Source organism: Podarcis muralis, chromosome 9 (assembly GCF_964188315.1).
Source record: "Podarcis muralis chromosome 9, rPodMur119.hap1.1, whole genome shotgun sequence".
Classification (NCBI taxonomy): domain Eukaryota; kingdom Metazoa; phylum Chordata; class Lepidosauria; order Squamata; family Lacertidae; genus Podarcis; species Podarcis muralis.
The window spans coordinates 77,593,678-77,613,399 of record NC_135663.1 but is presented as its reverse complement, the minus strand read 5'-3'; the positions used below and the strand labels follow the sequence as shown (position 1 = coordinate 77,613,399).

The 19,722-nt window shown below is 43.0% G+C and overlaps 1 protein-coding gene across 4 annotated transcripts in view; it reads right to left on the bottom strand.

Moving 5' to 3' along the window:
• TSPAN9 (tetraspanin 9) overlaps positions 1 to 19,722 on the bottom strand; it is a 140,223-nt gene that overhangs the window by 10,815 nt on the left and 109,686 nt on the right. For all 4 annotated transcript variants that reach the window (XM_028742973.2, XM_028742974.2, XM_028742971.2 and 1 more), the window contains 4 exons: positions 4,726 to 4,917; positions 3,304 to 3,378; positions 1,976 to 2,077; positions 75 to 212 (listed from right to left, as the gene is read on the bottom strand). In XM_028742973.2, the coding sequence (XP_028598806.2) occupies positions 75 to 212; positions 1,976 to 2,077; positions 3,304 to 3,378; positions 4,726 to 4,917 (507 nt within the window). The remainder of the gene's footprint in view (positions 1 to 74; positions 213 to 1,975; positions 2,078 to 3,303; positions 3,379 to 4,725; positions 4,918 to 19,722) is intronic.

Sequence of the window (19,722 nt, the reverse complement as noted above, 5' to 3'; positions counted from 1 at the left end):
TACCTTTTCCACAAAGAAAGAAATTAAGTTAAACTAAAGAAAAAAATCCAGATTATTATGTAAGCTAAAATTACCGTTTTCCACACTAAATTCGTATTAGTGGAATTCCGGCCACAGTCTTCAGAATTTTCTATGCAACATCTGTCAGGGACAGTGTTTTCACCCAGTACAAGGTACCAGTCTTTGTAATCAGTGACCCCACAGCAGTGCATCTAGGAGACAAGGACAAGATGAGACATAATGCAGCCTGGAACGGAAAGAACATTTTAGGATTTTTGAAAAGGCTGTGTTACCTTGGACACTAGCAAGCGCAAGTCTGAGTGATAACTGCAAAGAATTAGCCTCTTGAAAAATCATTACTGTATATTTTAAACCCCAAACCTTATTTGTCACCACTTTCAGCTCATTCCACCTGTTTATTGTCATCTGTTCACCTACTGAACATGTCAATCTCTGATCCCCTTGACTAGGGGACAAAATGTCATTCCATGAGTGTAGAGCGAGGGTCCCGTCTCCTCACAGTCAGAAAGGACACTTCTTTTCCTGAAACTGTCCTGGACTGTGTGGAGAAAGATACAAAACCCATTTTTAAAGGCAGTGCTGACGGTGTGGAGGGATTAAGACTTGGTTTTGGCCCCCAGACCCTCGCCATTGACTCCACTATTAGACCATCCATCATTCCGACCGGAAGATAAATAGGGACAATTTTAAAAATTTGAAAAGAGAGGAATCTATCACATAAGTGACTTTCTTTCTAGACGTAAAGCAAATCTGAGCATGAGCTAATAGAAAAGTTGGATGATGCCCAGTTAACTCGGCTTCAATCTCTTCAATTATGCACATTTGCAAGATATTTGGAACACAAGGGCCTTGGTTCTCTTACGTTATTTGAGTCTCTGTAACAAATCAAAATATGACATAAAAGGAGCTACATCTTCAGTCTATAGCATTCTTTTAGAACAATATGCAGGCAATATAGGAGGTCTCCGATCAGTATCGGAAAAAGACTTAGGGAGCATAACTGGATATCATAAATGACAATCAGTTTGGCACAGCCCATCCCTACGAACAATCTCTGCTCATTTGCAGGAGGCTTCTCTCAAAATTATATTTTTCTGGCACTGGACTCCATCACATCTAGCCAAAATAAACACTAGAATCTCTCCCCTGTGCTGGAAAGGCTGTGGAGAGATCGGCTCATATTTTCATCCATGATGGACTTGCATGTTGGTTTACTTCTTTTGGGAAAAGGTGTTTCACATTAATTCCAAAATTACGCAGCGAGCCCTCCCACCCTATTTGGCTCCCTCCTTGTTATGGTTAGACTCAAATTTAAACAGTAAAATTATATGCAGAGATTTCGTATTTTTTTCTGTTATCAACAGCCTGATTAACAATAGTCCAATATTGGAAACAATCCATAGAAATCCCGTTTGAAATCTGCTTAAATACTATTTGGAATGCCTTATTCGCCACTTCAAAGATAGACACTTTGGGTCAGACTTATCTTCCTTTCTTTTCCTTTATAAATGGGGCAGAATACACTTTTATTCCACCCTCAACACAAGAATCTCTGTGGGGAGGATACCTGAACTGATAATACATAAATAAATGTAGTTTTCTGCTTTCGGGGTGTTTGATAATGTTATAAACGACACAAGCCAATGCACAAACTACCATATAGCAATTCATTATAAATCGTGACTTATCTGCATCTTAGAAAGACTGAGACCTCAGAGTACATTTACATCTTACCTTTTTCTGCAGCATGGAACTCAAAGCAGCAAACATGGAGTTCCCAGGTCTCCCAGCTTAAATTCACCAGACCCAAAACTGCTTAACTTCAGCAAGGCAATCGCATCATGTCCCCTCAGACAATAGGACTGTCCCATGAGATGTAGATTAACCCATTATTAACAGGGCAGCGTGTGGGGGTCATTTGCAAAAAAATAAAATAAAATGTTCATGTCATTACCTCTGCCTGAATGATATTCCAAGCATTCTTCAGCCCAACATTATTTTCCGTGTTGTACAGCTTGAGCCCTTCTTTCAAATCCTGCTTCGCATTTTCATTAACCTATTTCGTATAAACAAACACCAACAAGGTCACAGTCATTACATAAATAGTGCAACCTTTTAGTATGATCTGATTAGGAATGTATATGTGTAGGAAAACAACAGACTCTCTTCCTATCATATCAGAGTCTTCAAGCTGAGACTGAAAGCCATTTGCAGAAATAAAATACCTACCACATGGTGACAATTCCAGATTAAAAGACACGTTAAAATATCCTCCAAGGTATGTGAAGAGTAGGCTGAATGGAAAGCACATCTGGTGCCTTCTCCTAATAGCTTCAAGGGGAACATTTTTTGGGGGGAGGGGGTTGCCGCATAATTTTAACACTGTATGCACAGATGTCCTACTCAAGGTAACAAATATGTGAGTATATATTTCAGTAAAAGGAAGTTTTGTCTTTTTGCAATAGACATGCGTCTGGGACCAGTGCAATGGTTATAGTGTTGGAATGCTTGCCAAACAGGATTCTGGACACAATTCAAAGTGCTGGTGTTGACCTATAAAGACTTAAATAGCTCAGGACCACAATACCACAAGGTCCGCCTCTCCCCCATATGAACTGGCCCAGACCCTGAGATCATCATCTGAGGCCCTTTTTCATGTGCCTCCTCCACGAGAAGTCCAGAAGGTGGCAACACAAGCACGGGCCTTTTCTGCTGTGGCTCCCCATTTGTGGAATGCTCTCCCCAGGGAGATTTGCCTGGCACCTTCACTAAATATCTTTAGGCATCATGTGAAAACCTTCCTTCTGTGGCCTTTTAGAAGTGGGCAGGATGTTTTTAATGTATTGCTTTATCCTCTGGGTGGTTGTTGTTCTTTGTTCGTTTGTTTTGGCTGTAAGTCACTTTGGGTTGCCCTGGACAAGATAAACAGAAGAAGAAGAAGAAGAAGAAGAAGAAGAAGAAGAAGAAGAGGAGGAGGAGGAGAAGGAGGAGGAGGTTGTTGTTGCCTGGTGTAGTTTCCATCTCTTTTGTGCTCTTCAAAGCATTGTGGCTTCCACAGGAGCCAAACAGTCAGGGGCGTGCTCAAGGTGCCAGCCAGACTTCTAAATTTCCCTTCTGCCTGGTTCTTGCAGCAGTTCTCTAATGTGCTGATTGGCACCTTTCTGCAGGACCACCTTTGATATGTCTATTTTAATGCCAGTTATCTGGGGAGGGAGCTTGGGGAGGAATACTCATAAGAAAGTAGCTCGTCTTCTGAGATAACGGAGCTCTGTGAATGCCTACCTTGTCCATATAAACGAAGAACAAAATGAGTAGTATCAGCTCAGCCAGGAGAATGATCAGCAAAACAATAAAAAACTGCGGAAGCAAAAGAAAGAAGAATGTTACAATCACTTGAAGCTTTAATATAACTGATGTAAATGGCAGTGTGGGAAATAGTAACATACTTAGTAACATAATTAAATATTGCAATTAAAGTAACATTGAAATGTATCACCATTTTCTTAATGTTCTTTGAAATTATTAAGTGGAAATTCTTAAGGTTATTCTCAGACCACCTTGTGAACTTTTTTGTTTTAATTTTATCGGGAAAGTGTGTATTACACAAAAAAACAAAAACCTTGTGTATTGTGAATTCACTGTACATTGGCTTGCATTGATGCATGAACCATTCCAAAGTTCATTCACCTTTTCTACAGGGCATGATCATGACTTAGTGCAAACATGCAGATTCCTGGAGAGAAGATTGGCCATTTTACACGTCCTGCTGCTGCCGCCATGCTAAGCCATGGTTTACTTGACAGTTGTATCCAGACTAGGCCTGGGTGATATATCAATAGGATATATCAATGAGGAGTAGACCGTGATGCCGGGCTCACTCAGCGGTATATTGCTGGTGAAACCACCACTGCTCCAGAGTCGTTCTGCTAGCAGCGTCTGTTGGAGGGTGTGTCAAGAGTCCCTTGCTCCAGCGGGTGTGACTCAGGAGCGGCAGTGGTTTCACCTGCGATATACCACTGAGTGAACCTGACATCGCAGTCTGCTCCTCATATGACGCAGAGGGAGAAACAACCTGTATTGGGGAGGTGCTGATACAGCTTGTTCCTCCCTCTGCATCTTTAAACTGCTCAACTGAGGAGCGTGCAGCTGCCCTTGCCCCAGCTTAGCAGTTTAAGGAGCCCCGATGCTCCTGCCGCCCGCATGTGAGCGGGGAGAGCCCTGGGGCTGTCTCAGCTGGGGAGGGGGAACAAGCTGCGTTGTCCAGCCCATGAGCGCCTGGGTGAAACCGCCTCAGTTCCCGAGACAGATGGGTAGCCGTGTTGGTCTGCCATAGTCAAAACAAAAAAAATTCCTTCCAGTAGCACCTTAAAGACCAACTAAGTTAGTTCTTGGTATGAGCTTTCGTGTGCATGCACACTTCTTCAGATACACAGTGTATCTGTGTATCTGAAGAAGTGTGCATGCACACGAAAGCTCATACCAAGAACTAACTTAGTTGGTCTTTAAGGTGCTACTGGAAGGAATTTTTTTTCAGTTCCCGAGGTGAGAGCTGGGGCAGTTTCACCCGGTGTCTCATGGGCAGAGGCCAATGCACCTTGTTTTTTCAACATCGCATTGTATTGCCAAACCTCGATGTTGAAAAGCTGCTATCGCCCAGCCCTAGTCCAGCCCCCGACTCGTGGTTTATCTCACTTGCTAACTTACGCTTAGGAGGAGGCACTTGTTTTCCTTGATAGCACCCAAACAGCCTAGGAAGCCAGTCACCATGATGATAGTACCAATGGCAATGACCAGGTTTGCTGCCGACAGTGAAGGGAAGCTGGGAGAAAAGGTGGCAAAGTTTCCTTGTGACACGGACAGCCATATTCCCACACCCAAGAGACCGCAGCCACATAACTGAAAAGAAAGACAAAAACAAAGATGCAATTTTTAAAAAGCCAGCCCAAAAAGGTATATGTTGAATCTCCTAGACAGCAACTGCAATTAAAGCTGTTTAGATGTGGGTCTGTCTTTGATTTTAGGGGTTTTGATTTAAGAACTTACTGGTCTACTGACCAGCTTTTCAGGTTTTCTCCTGTAAGTTCTATTAAGGATAAGGATTTTGAACACATGAAAACAACTTTTTTTCAAGAACCCCCTCCCCCATTCTTTTCCATCAGACTAAAAAAAAATATGCATATTATTGAACACCAAGCACAGACCATCATCGAACACTAATTTATAGAGTAATAGGGATAAATTGTCAGCAAGATGAGTGGGGGAAATCACTCCAGAAGGAGGAGTGCTGCCTTGACAAAGAAGAAGGAAAGAGGTGGGAAACCGCAAAGTTTTGAATAATAGAATTTGGGGTACCCAATGAAACTGATTGCAGGAGGTTCAGGACAGAGAAAAGAAATTACTTCTGCACACAGCACAGTATAAACTTGAGCTCCTGGCCACAATATGTAGTGATGGTCACTCGGTTTGTTGGGTTTAAAAGAAAGCTACACAAATTCTCAAATGGCAAATCTATCCCTGATTATTAACCATGTTTTTTAAACAGAATTATGCTGAGTTTAAACATTCATTTGAATATCAGATGCTATAGATGAGGGATGGGGAACATGTGGCACTCTGTGTGGTGGAGTCCCATTCGCCCCAGCTAAAATGGCCAATGGTTGAAGAATGAATAAATCCCAACCAAAGAGCGTGGCAAGAAAAACTGATGAGCTATGCGTAATTGGCCAAGTTGACATATAAACTGCTTGACAAGGACAATTGTGACTTCAAGGAAGAATGGGAACTTTTTACAAATTATCTAAAAAGACAACAAAATGATTTGGACTCCTTGGCAGGTTTTGAATAAACATCCACAAATTTATTAGTTTAATATATGATAGATAAGACAATGATATGTACAATTCGTCCAATATGTGCAAAGAAACCAGAGACGGGAGCTGAGGGAAGTCCGGGGCGCAGGGGGGGAGAGGGAGGAAGGGGAGGGGGGAAAGGAAATGTAAATGGTTATATTGATTGATAATTTGTTTGTTTACACACACACACACACACACACACACACACGAATGGGCAATGGTTAGGGATGATCAGAGTGGCGTTAGATAATAAAGGGCCACATATTCTCCCCTCCTGTTGTAGGCCAACAATTGAGAAGGACTCTTGCCTTCATGCCCTCGTTTTATTTATTTAACAAAATTTATGTTTAGCTTGACTTCGGTAAAACCTCTAAGCAATTCACCAGAAATATTAAAATTATCAATAAAAAAGTTAAAAGCAATTAAAATATTTAAAAATATTTAAAATTAACAGCCAAAGCCGTTGAAACATTATCATCATCCTGGAGTGATCTGGCTGACTACTGTACTAGATATTATAATGAAATATGATATCACATAATATAATGATACCCAAGTGTGTGTTGGGTGTTCAGCTTTTAGCAGGATGGAGTAGGATTTGTCCTTTTTATGTTATTACATTAGGAACACCTTTATCTATTTGATGTCTTTTAAATTTTGTACCATGGATGATTTTATAAGTGTAAGTCACTCTGAGGCTAATGCTAATGTTAATAACAATATACTGTTAGAAATGGGATGCTACAGCAAGTTGTCTCTTGAAACAGGGCTTTCAGGGGCCATTCTTCAGCATCTCACCTCCTGCGACACCAGTGCTCTGGGCTGGTTATACACGGAAAGAACATGTGAAGGCTGCCGTGCTGGTCCAAATGCTGTCACCCAACACACACACATCCCAGTCTGAACATGATCAGCTGACCCCCCCAAACCACTGAAGATCCCCAGGCCCTATAAAGCCCCATCTATCTGGGATGGTCCAGCAGACAGATCTCTCTATCCTTGTGCCTTGTGTCTCTTCTTCAGTCTGACATGAGACCTTCAGCCCATCCATGGCAGTGCTTCCTGCCTCCTGACCTCTGTTCCTGTTGCCGGGTGTAGTACCAGACTTCCAGCCTGACATGACTCTGGCCCATGCAGCCATTGCCTTCCCACGCTCCACGCCTGACCGAAACAGGGAGCCCTTGACTTTGCTTCAGCAGGGCTCTTCTTACCTTGTCAGAGCAGTCCTGTTGCCACCAGCCTTGCTGGACTGCGCTGTGTCGAAATGCTTGGCATTCCTGCCCTCACTTTGTCTGGCTCCCTGTGAGTCCGGTATAACCTGTCCTTGAATCCCCACAGTTAGAATGATTTTATCACACACACCCCCGAGAATCTGTCTGATAGCCCACCTGCCCTGGTTGTTAAATGAGAAGGTCAGGCATTTGTTCAGGCTCAAAGCAAAAGTCCCAAACTTCAGAGGGTTCGAAAACACCTCTCCATGTGCAAATTGTATCGTGATATTCCATTACAAATGACATTAATCTGCTTAAAGGACCACCTGTGGGTGGGGGGAAGGCACTATTTTTAATCCCACAGCACAGGAGGCCATCAAAATGAATGTGCAGTGTGTGTTTAGTAATTTACTGATAATCTAAAGTGAAGAATTAGAATATTGGCCTAGTTGTGCTTAGAGCCTCTTAGGTCCTAGTGGGTGAATGACATCACTGGAATACTAGAAGCTATTCATAATAAATGTGGATTTCATACTGGAGTATGGAAATATTTAAGCTTAAAAAACAAACACCTCACTACCCAGTGGAGGCAGTAGGTGCTGAACATTCTTATCCAAATGGTTGCTTTAAAAAACACATTAAAATTTACTGCTGTGTTTACAATTTTACCAGTTTTCATTCTCTGTCTATCCGGCATCTCTCTGATGCAGTACAGTATATGACTACAAATTGTCAGGAGCACTGGCTTCTAGGGGCTGAGCCCTTTTGCCCCCCTCCCTATATTTTTTTTTGGGGGGGGGGCATCAGGCTGCCCGATGTCCTAAAAGCATGGAGCCAAAGCGCGGAGTGGAGAGAGGTGTGCCTCCAGTGTCTGGCACTTTCTCCTCTTCTCCTCCTGCTGCAGACGGGAAGCAGATCCCTTTCTCTCTTAGCTCTGTTGGTGCCAGCTTAGGTTGTATTTCCATCTCTCCATCCATTCCACTGCTCCAGCATCACAGCTCCACCATTTGGCTGTTTTATTCCGCCAAACACCTGTGTGAAGGATTTTTCCATTTCACCATCTCTTCCCTCCCAATTCTACCATTTCACTCTCCTGTTCTGGCAATCCTATATCAATGTTGTTCTCCAAAGCTTCTTTCATCCTTGTCTGGTCTTGTTTTCATTCACCATTTTATCAGCCTCATCTCTAATTACTTTTAATTGTTCATCCAATAATTGCTGAACTGCAGTACAGTGGTACTTCAGGTTAAATACTTAATTTGTTCTGGAGGTCTGTTCTTAACCTGAAACTGTTCTTAACCTGAAGCACCACTTTAGCTAATGGGGCCTCCTGCTGCCGCTGCGCTGCCAGAGCACGATTTCTATTCTCATCCTGAAGCAAAGTTCTTAACCCGAGGTAATATTTCTGGGTTAGCAGAGTCTGTAACCTGAAGTGTATGTAACCTGGAGCGTATGTAACCCGAGGTACCACTGTAATTAGTTTGGGCAAGATCACGGCTGCAGTTTCAGCCACTTCCAATACACAAGGCAGTCCTTCCACTCTGCAAGCAACAACTTTCAAAGCAACAAGAAGTTAATCCCTTTGTTTTGATTTCTTATTTGAAGTGAAAGCTGACAGTCAAACATACGTTTGGCTATTATCAAATGCCACACTGCTATCTCCATCGGCAAGGAGCTGACAAAAGATCTTCAGAATGCTATGAATTCCTCCCTGCAAATCTCTTTATCTTATCACACACACCCACACACCCCATAGTGTGTGCAGGGGGTGTGCCCAGGCAAACCCTAAAGTTTCACCCCCAAACCCCAAACCAGGGATCAATGGAAGCAGGCACAGAGAGATGCAGGCAGAATAAAAAGGCTAGGATTAGGGTTCGGTATTTGCTATGTGTTTGCTACGTGCATCTTAGATGTTAGGTGTTGGGATTAGGTTAGGGGGTTGTTATGGAGGTTAGGATTAGAGTTTAGGAATGGGGTTAGGGTTAGGGTGTTATTTTAAGGGTTGGGCTTAGGCCAAGGTTTAGGGCTTTGGCTAGAGCTAGAGCTAACATTAGGAGTTAGGTTTAAGATTAGGGTGAGTGTGTCTGTTTAAGATGAAGATTGGGTTAGGAATAAAATTGATTTAAAATGAGGGGGAGGGTTAGGTGTACGGTTCAATTAGTTTTAGGGTAAAGTTTGGGTTATGGCTGGGGTGGTAGTAAAGGTTTGGGATTAGGCTTTGGGCAAGGTGTTAGGGTTGGGGTCAGGGTTAAGGGTTAGGGTTATGGGGGAATGTGGGTCTGCTTTTTATTTTATTTGAATGACATGCTCTCATGACTGTGGCTAATGCTTAATGCATCATTCTTAATGGCATCACTAGGGGCTGCCCATAGACTCAGGTTTGGGCCCTGACATCTCGGGGTCTGGGGTTCTCCTGACTTGGCAACCTTAGAAGCATCTAACTATGTCACTCAGAGTGAATACTGTGCATTGATGGCCTGCACTCATCTACATGTGAAAATAGATTTTTCTTATCCAGTCAATAAAATTATTGCCAAAATATTGACACTGAAAAAAGTATGCAACTAAATATTTCCATTCTATGCTGGTTCATTGTAGTCTCTACACATTCATTTCCATAAGTATGTCTCTTTCTAAATATTAAAAATGTTTGTTATCAAAAGAGGTACAATACAACACAATATTGCCGTTCAATAGAACCACTTGCATTAAACATAAAGACAACATTTACAGCATTACTAAAAATAATATTGGCTACAAGATAAACATTTGCGGCACTTGTGGGGAATCTCTTTGGCTCTGTGGGTCAGATCGTTATCAGGCCTGGCCTTGTGGGTTAAATTTGACAGTTGGGCAGGGTTGGTCACCTGTCAATCACTTGACATCACTAAAAATGAGAGGGGAACCTTTGTTTTAGCCGGAGGTTCAATGATCACCAGGTGCTTAAACAGGGGCGTCTTAAGCATATCCAGCCCCGGGGTAAAAAACTCCCTCTGGTGCCCCCCCCCAGTTTCCCAGAGTTTTTTAGGGAGGATGGTGCTGCTGGAGGGTGGCTCCTCCAGCGGGGAAGAGGCGGAGGCTGGTCACGGCGCCTCCCGGCTCAGCTGGCTGCTTTGTGCCACAGTGGCCACGATAGATGGAGGCTCTGGGCACAGCGCTGCTTCGGCGTGGCATGGCGGAGGCGGGCGAGGGTGGCGAGCTGATGCCGGGAGGTGCCTTGTCCAGCCTCCGCCTTTTCCCTGGCACCCTCCAGAACTTGGCGCACTGGCGCCCCACGCCACTAGTCTCTATGGGTAAGACGCCCCTGTGCTTAAACATGCTAAAATAAAAAACAATTTCCTCCACTTTAGCAGGGTTTGAATGAAAGCTGTCCCAGCAAAGCTGAATTTACTATTTTGTCCAAATATACTGTTGCACACTACCCCAATCTCTGAGTGGTGCGATATTCCAGTGGTTCCAGGTGCTTACCCAGACTTCAGTTTCCTTGGAATGAAGCACAGCAGAGACTGTGGTGTCTTTATGATATATGATTTACACATATATACAACCTGCACCTACGATGGAGCGTCTCACAACACTTACAGCCCAGAAGGTCTTGCTGCTCCCACAGTCACAGACTTGGATTCCAGCAGAAGTAAGCATGGCTCTCACCACTCTGGCCTGTCTTCTTCACTGCCAGCCCATTCACCTGCCCTCTGGTACAGAGCAGCTTCCTTTGTCAGTCTAAGGACAATACTTAGGTGGTATCCATGACCCTTGCTTGGCTAATGCAGTAGTGGAATCCTACATTAGATTTTAACCCTCACTGGAACCAAGACTCCAACAATTTCAAGAGACTTGGGCATCAGGCCAACTAACCCCTCAAACTCAAAACAATATGTTGAGAAATTGTTGAAGCTAGACAAAGCCTTGTCTTGCCGGGAAGTGCTACTGCTGACACCTGTCATTTTAATTCCTCAGCAATGACAGATTTATATGGCCAGCTAGCATGAATCATGAAGGACGTGAAATTCTTAATTTACCACTACAAAATTGCATGCATAACAGACAAAGGTGTTTCAGAAACTAAAAATGTTGAACACCCCTTCTGTAAAATTCCTCTACATTCCATTCTCTGGACCACAAAGAGGAAAATACAAATAATTCTTTTTAAAAGTTTCAAAATGTTATACTTAATACGTTACTGTCCACATGGGACAGTGATCACAGTAGGATTTCACCCGCAATCTCACAATTTGCTCCAGTTTTTAGAGATCCAGACTCCAATCCCCATGAACATACTGGAAGTTCTGATTTATTGAATAAAACATATTGTTACCTAGACTTCAAACAATAATCTGATGGATTTTGAAATAATTTGTGGCCAGGCACAAAGTTCTTTTAAATATATATATTGTATATTAGTACATGTATAGATGAACACTACAGCTGTAACACATTATAAACGAAGAAGAAGAAGAAAAGATCTAGAAGGAAAATTTCTCACAAGGCTTGGTCTTTCCTTTTCAGCCCTATAAATTAATTTACTGTGACCTCATGATTGAGAGAGAACTGCATAAAAATGACAATAAAAATACCATTTAACACCTCTGAAATTACCTATAAAGCTGAGAATAGTCAGTGCTGGCACTATGCCAAAAACAGAGTACTGCAGACTTCCTCATGTAGTGGACATGTCACAGAGCTCAAGCATTTTGGAAAATGATTATCAGAGCATTATCCTTCTTTACCATTGTCAATGTGCCTTTGGATACAATGGTCTGCCTTCTTAATTTTATATTGGACCTAGTTTTCAGAACAAAACATGTTGTAGCATTAAATACACCAGAGCTTGCTAGAGTGATTTGTGCTTATCACTGGATATGAATAGAGCTACCTTTGAAATAACAATAGCTGGGGAAATTGTGGGGTGCTCTTTTATTAATCAAAACTGATGGTGCTCAAGAAATCTCTCAGTGCATTTGAACATGTTTGTGACATGGGAGCGCAGATGCTGTTTCTATAAGGAACTCTTTGGACCTGAGCTATAACCATGCTGAATGGTTAAACCCCATGCAGGAGGTAATATTATGCCTATTGTAAATGTGTTTTATATAAGAGAAACATGGCATTGATATGGGGTGTGCATCTTTTAAGCTTTCGTATGTTTTGATACTTATATGAAATAAAATTATAAAAATCTATTTACGCAGTCAACATCACTAACCCAGAAAGCTGGACTGGAAATAAAAATACATTTTAAAAATAAATGAACTTTAAAACATTTTTAAAAGATTAATTAGTATATAGGTGCATAACATTTCACGTTGCGCATACTTAACACACTACATATCTCATTTTAAAAACTGCATGGCTTGAGCTCTAGAAGCAGCAGCTGCCGGCTGATCTTCCCTTCCCATTCTTTTAAATGGGCTTCAGATACTTCTCACAGACACACAAATCATATGGCTGCCTATCTAAAGATTTGACTCGGCTGATATTTTTTTCTAAATGGTCATTTGCGGGCTGAGCCATGCCACCTGGGAGCCAAATTTCACTCCCCCCACATCTTGTTCTATTTTACGAAAATAAAACAGCATTCATTTGTAATTAATGGACCCGCTTAATTCAGGAAGTAAATCTTGTTTCCATAACTGTCTTTCATCAGCTTTATACCAAGTTATTTTTATATCCTCATAGCTTCATAAATTGGTAGAATAAGATATAAGATATGCCCTCATCTGCTCAAAGAGAAGGCAGGACATCTGCTAGTCAATATTCTGTCTTACGGCACTTTGTGCCATAGCGCAAGGAAGATTTCAAAAGGTTACAGAATGATCTGTTCAACCTCATTCTCTTGTCCAGTTTGAGAGATTCACGTGGCAAGCATGCTTTTTCAAAATCAGGATGCCAAAATGGGCACTGCTTGAGAGGTGCTAAAGCTAGCTGGCTGGACCCACAAAGACTGCAAAACATCAGCCTGCGCTTATTTCACTGGGAGAGAGAGCGCATGCATTCCTTAATGTTCTCCACATGCATGTATATTGTTACAATAAAATGAGGGAGCAATTTCATTTCGCTGGGTTTAAAATTAGAAACTTGCCAAGTTGCTCTGAACTCCTGGCAGGTGGATGAAATATTTCTGGATGGCGTCTGTAATGCTTGGCGTTGTAGCTGGGGAACAGCTGACTTTCACTGCAATGACATTATTAATACTGTTCCTCCTGCCAAATGTCTGTCTCAGCTGAGCCTCTGCAATACCCTTCATTAAGCAGTCCATGCAGGCCTCTTCAAACTGCTCCTACAGTAAAGTTATCTATCTAGTTTCTGTACACCCACCAAGAAGAAGGTCAGCCTGAGTCCAGCCAAGCTCACATCTGATTGTAAGGAACTGCTATATATGGGCCAAAGGTAGCTTGGCAAGCTGGGGGGCGGCCAGTTCTCTCAGCTTCACCTGATGCCAGCTTGGGATTGAACTGGCACAACCTTAACTTCTAGGACAGCAACTTTTGTTTTGACTAATGTCTAAAAAAAACCCCTCGATAAACACAAAAGGGGCACGGAAATATTCACCAAATGTAAATGCAACTTATAAATTGTGGATAATTATAGTTCGATGGCATATGAAGTAGAGTTGCCATACGTCTGGCAAATTTCCTTAAAAATAGCTCAAAAAAGCTCAACAACTTTTCTGTCTGTATTATCACTTTTTGAAATATGGCAACCCTAATATGAAGCCCTTTCTATAATTTTGAAACAGAATGTAACCACTCCTCTTTATATTCTTTAATTGCAATGCTTCAGTAGCCAGCCATTTTTAAGGAAACAAATGGAGTGTTTATGCTTCTTGTTGTAAATGGAGCCTTTACATGACTACTCAGAAGTAAGTCCAACTGTATTCAGCGAAGCTTACTCCCATGTAACTGGGTAAAGACTTACACTGCAATCCTAAGCATTTTTTACTCAGAACTAAGTCTCATTGAGTTCAGTAGGATTTACTCTCTGGTATGTTCCTGATCATTCCCACACTTTCTATTATTATTATTATTATTATTATTATTATTATTATTATTATTATTATATATCCCACCTTTTCCCCCTGACAGGGACTTGAGGCAGCTTAGAGCTAAAATCTAATTCCATTCCATTTATCTGTTGAAGGTGTGGTACACAACCCCTTCCCTTGCACATTTTGCTTTACAACAATCCTGTGAGGTAGTTCAGCAGACAGGCTGTAATTGGCTCAAGGTAATGACAAACCTAGACAGCATCTTAAAAAGTAGAGACATCACCTTGCCAACAAAGGTCCGTATAGTAAAAGCTATGGTTTTTCCAGTAGTGATGTATGGAAGTGAGAGCTGGACCATAAAGAAGGCTGATCGCAGAAGAATGGATGCTTTTGAATTATGGTGCTGGAGGAGACTCTGGAGAGTCCAATGGACTGCAAGAAGATCAAACCTCTCCATTCTGAAGGGAATCAGCCCTGAGTGCTCACTGAAGGACAGATCGTGAAGCTGAGGCTCCAATACTTTGGCCACCTCATGAGAAAAGAAGACTCCCTGGAAAAGACCCTGATGTTGGGAAAGATGGAGGGCACAAGGAGAAGGGGACGACAGAGGATGAGATGGTTGGATGGTGTTCTTGAAGCTACCAGCATGAGTTTGACCAAACTGCGGGAGGCGGTGGAAGACAGGAGTGCCTGGCGTGCTCTGGTCCAGGGGGTCATGAAGAGTCGGACATGACTAAACAACTAAACAACAACAACATGTGTATATCAGGGGTCAGCAAACTTTTTCAGCAGGGGGCCGGTCCACTGTCCCTCAGACCACGTGGTGGGCCAGACTATATTTTGAAGTAAGAAAGAAAAAGAACGAATTTCTATGCCCCACAAATAACCCAGAGATGCCATTTTAAATAAAAGCACACATTCTACTCATGTAAAAACACCAGGCAGGCCACACAAATAACCCAGAGATGCATTTTAAATAAAAGGGCACATTCTACTCATGTAAAAACAAGCTGATTCCCGGACCTTCTGTGGGCCATATTTAGAAGGCAATTGGGCCAGATCCGGCCCCCGAGCCTTAGTTTGCCTACCCACATGGTGAGATGAAATGCAGAAGAAGCTTCTTGATGTAGAAGAGGCAGTCCCTATTTTCACCTGAGAAATGTTGGAGGCTCTGCCAGGCACCTCAGAGAATGGGTGAAGCTGGCGCACCAGCTTTAATTGTGCAAATGCACTCCTGGCTACCACAGAGACTTGGGCTTCCATGCTCAGGGCCGAGTCCAGGAGCACAGCAAACCTGCGAACCTGGGTCCAATGCACCGCTATTTAAGATTGTACATATTTTGCAAGTATTTGATACCTTTATTGCAGCCACTTTTTAGTACCTCCCCTTCTTCAAAAGAGATTTTTTAAAGGCCTCTGGGCTACACTTTGTGTCCTGTCTTTTTCAGGTGGAGAGGCCTCCTTAACGACTTCCAAGATCCATGGCTGCCGCACCATCATTTCCAAAAGGCCTTTATCCTCAACACACACTGCTCTTCTAAAAACAGGAGGAGGAACACAGACACCACCACACCACACAAAAGAAGTGGCATAAAACATAATAACAAGAATGATGCATTTACACAAATGCAGCACAATATTATATCTATCTATCTATCTATCTATCTATCTATCTATCTATCTATCTATCTATCTAAAATAAGCACCATATATTTGAAATATGGTTTTAGGAGAGGCTAAAGCACATTCCCCGTCCCCATCTTGCCATAATTCAAAGTGTTGGTGCTGACCTTTAAAGCTCTAAACAGCTTTGGCCCAGTAGACCAAGGAAGGAGAGTCTCCACCCCCATCGTTCAGCCCGGACACTGAGGTCCAGCTCCGAGGGCCTTCTGGCGCTACCCTCACTGCGAGAAGCCAAGTTACAGGCAACTAGGCAGAGGGCCTTCTCGGTAGTGGCACCCTCCCACCAGATGTCAAAGAGAGCAACAACTACCAGACTTTTAGACGACATCTGAAGGCAGCCCTGTTTAGGGAAGCTTTTAATGTTTGATGCATAACTGTATTTTAATATTGTGTTGGAAACCCAGCCAGATGGATGGGGTATAAATAATAAATTATTATTATTATTATTATTATTATTATTATTATTACAAAACCCTGTCCATCAAAAATAAAAAGTGTCCTCAATCAAGGATGCATGCTAATCCATCAGAGCTTTCACCCCCCTCCAGAAAAAGGTAACAGAAGCAAATGAGTATTCCCCAATATAAGTAATATAAGTAGAAAAGAAAGACTAACACTTTGTGCATCAGTGCTCTGCACTCTTGCTCCCCCCCCCCCCACAAGCACCAAAGATCCATCATGTGTCAAAATCAATAGTAGCAAAAGAAATATTGCTTTGCTCACATGCTGGCTAGGCAAAATATGGCTTCTTCTGCTACTCAGCAAGCTGCCTTGCAAAGAAACGGAAGAGTGATTTTACTGGGCCAGGATTCAAGATGTTGCTATTACTGTATTGTATAAAGCCCCGCGATGGGGTGAGCGCCCGTTGCTTGGTCCCTGCTCCTGCCAATCTAGCAGTCCGAAAGCACGTCAAAGTGCAAGTAGATAAATAGGTACCGCTCTGGCGGGAAGGTAAACGGCATTTCCATGCGCTGCTCTGGTTCGCCAGAAGCGGCTTAGTCATGCTGGCCGCATGACCCGGAAGCTGTATGCCGGCTCCCTCGGCCAATGAAGCGAGATGAGCGCCACAACCCCAGAGTCGGCCACGACTGGACCTAATGGTCAGGGGTCCCTTTACCTTTTTATAAAGCCCTTAAGAATTTGTGACTAGTTTCCCTATGAGGTCACCTTACCCCACATGTGCCCCAGCAACCATTTCAATCGGTGAAGTTGGCCACACAACCGCACTTGTAAGAACACAATTGTTTTGTGTGGCAGAACTTGGCCTTTGGGTCTCCTGCCTACTGAGATCAAGCAGGTGTCTCCCAGCACAGAGAGAGACAGTGGGTGGTGAGAGACAACCAACAAGCTGAAAATATGATAAAAGATCTTCAACTTTCAACATCAGTGAAGCTGGCTGCTGGTGCCATATGATTTCGCACAAGTGCGGTTTCCTGCTCCCAAGGCCATTAAAGGTGGCCTGTTTGGCAAGGCTGGTTCTGTTTTACGTTTTTATAGTTACCAATTACGTTAGCCCAGTGTTAAACAAAAGCCTCCAGGAAGGCCCAGGTCTGCAAGCCAGGAAGGCTGTTCCAGGCTTTATCAAAGCCACAAAACCATTTGCTGATCTCCCAGCAACTACTCAGTGCTCCTTAAAACCCTCTCATTCCATGTTAGAAGCCTGACCCCAGCAGTAGAAAGAGCTGGAGCTGAGGCTGCCCTATTGCAAGAGCACCCAGGCATAATTATGTTGCAGGAAACTCATCAGGACCATTACTTAAGGGTCAAAGGCTCAGTGAGCAACTGTGTGTGTCTGTCTTTTCCAAAAGTAGGGGTGTGAATAAATGCTGATGGGAATTTTCATCTGTTTTACTATAATAAATTATTGCATGTTTTGATGTATTATTTTACCTTTTGGGGTTTTTTTTAGGGCTTTTTTTTTTACAATCAAGGGGTTGATCAATTTAAATAGATAGATGATAGATAGATAGATAGATAGATAGATAGATAGATAGAGAGGCTTGAGTCAAAAGTCCAGGCAATGGCACCATGCTCATGATTATCAAGTTCTTTAGTTTCTAAATTAGATTATTTGGGTTGAATATTACCTTATAATGAAATTGTTCTGTCTTGTAGAGTGAAAAGCTACAAAAGCAACCCAAATCCTATTTTGGAATTCCTGTCTCTATCCTATCTCCCACCCCAATCACACGGAGACCAGATAAACTATAATTGGTAGCAGTTTTCTTGTGACTGGATTAGAATCAGGAGCCTATGGTAAAGCGGAGGAGGGCTTTGCATCCCTTAGCCATGAGGCACCCTCTGGAATCCTTTCCCTGCATGATGGAAAAGGACATGTACACATGATGCCCTTCTTTGGGAAGCTTTCCCTCCTTAATTCCGCTCAGATGTACAAATGTCCATCACTAGCACAACTCCAGCCGGATGGAAACACCATCTGTTTTTGATGTGCATGGATAATATGTCGTATAACAAGATCAGATTAGACAAAGTCTATACTACAGAGTAAGCTGATACTTTAAGACAGTAACGCTAGTAAAGGAAAACAATGAGGCTGTAGCTAGAATGCATAAAGATAAAGGGACTCCTGACCGTTAGGTCCAGTCGCGGACAACTCTGGGGTTGCGGCGCTCATCTCGCTTTACTGGCCGAGGGAGCCGGCGTACGTCATGTGGCCAGCATGACTAAAGCTGCTTCTGGCGAACCAGAGCAGCGCATGGAAACACCGTTTACCTTCCCGCTGGAGAGATACCTATTTATCTACTTGCACTGTGTGCTTTCAAACTGCTAGGGTGGCAGGAGCAGGGACTGAGCAACGGGAGCTGATCCAGTTGGGGAGATTCGAACCGCCAACCTTCTGATCGGCAAGCCCTAGGCTCTGTGGTTTAACCCACAGCGCCACCAAAACTGATGACCTGATCATTCCTCCTTAGCTGGTGAAGCTGGCGTAAGAGTGAGGGAGCCTGAACCCTGCATAAAGTAAAGGTAAAGGGACCCCTGACCATTAGGTCCAGTCGTGACCGACTCTGGGGTTGCAACGTTCATCTTGTTTATTGGCCGAGGGAGCTGGTGTACAGCTTCCGGGTCATGTGGCCAGCATGACTAAGCCGCTTTTGGCGAACCAGAGCAGCACACAGAAATGCAGTTTACCTTCCCGCTGGAGCGGTACCTATTTATCTCCTTGCACTTTGAGGTGCTTTTGAACTGCTAGGTTGGCAGGAGCTGGGACCGAACAACAGGAGCTCACCCCATCGCGGGGATTCGAACCACCGACCTTCTGATGGGCAAGTCCTAGGCTCTGTGGTTTAACCCACAGCGCCACCCGCGTCCCTTGAACTCAGCATAGGTACATATAAAATGAAGTATTTCGTCAGGCCGGTAATATTCTAGCTAAAAAGAAGAGAGCAGGCAGGGAATGTAGAATGCATGTGGGGATGTCAATTTTGCACTCTTTCATGCTGCGTTCACACAGTAATAGCTTTACCAGTCCCTTCACTAGAACAGAGCACAATTAGGGGAGATTCACACAGCCAAATTTGTCACACAGGGATTTCAGTTATTATACCATAACAATGGCTCTTTGAGTGGTCATATGTGCAGACACGTAGAGGGGTTCTGTGTCTGAGTGGAAGCGCTCATTTCCCCTCAAGCAGTACAGTGTGCACCTTCTACTCAGATACTTTGCAACTGCTACACGGGTGTCAAGAGTGAACTAAAATACTGAAGATGGAGCATGATTGTTTTCTCCTGCTCCAAAGGGCAAGACCTTCTATAGAAGTTGGTTGTTGGGCTGGGTAAAGAGGGTGGAAACTGTACAGTATGTCCTTCCTCAGAAGAGAGGTGTTATGTAACTAATCTCAGAGGAAAGATGGGATGAAATTCATTTATTCAAGAAGAATTCCTCTTTGGCCTAGTTGACACATTACATTAAACAATAATTTAAAATAAACTATGGTTTTATGTGAAT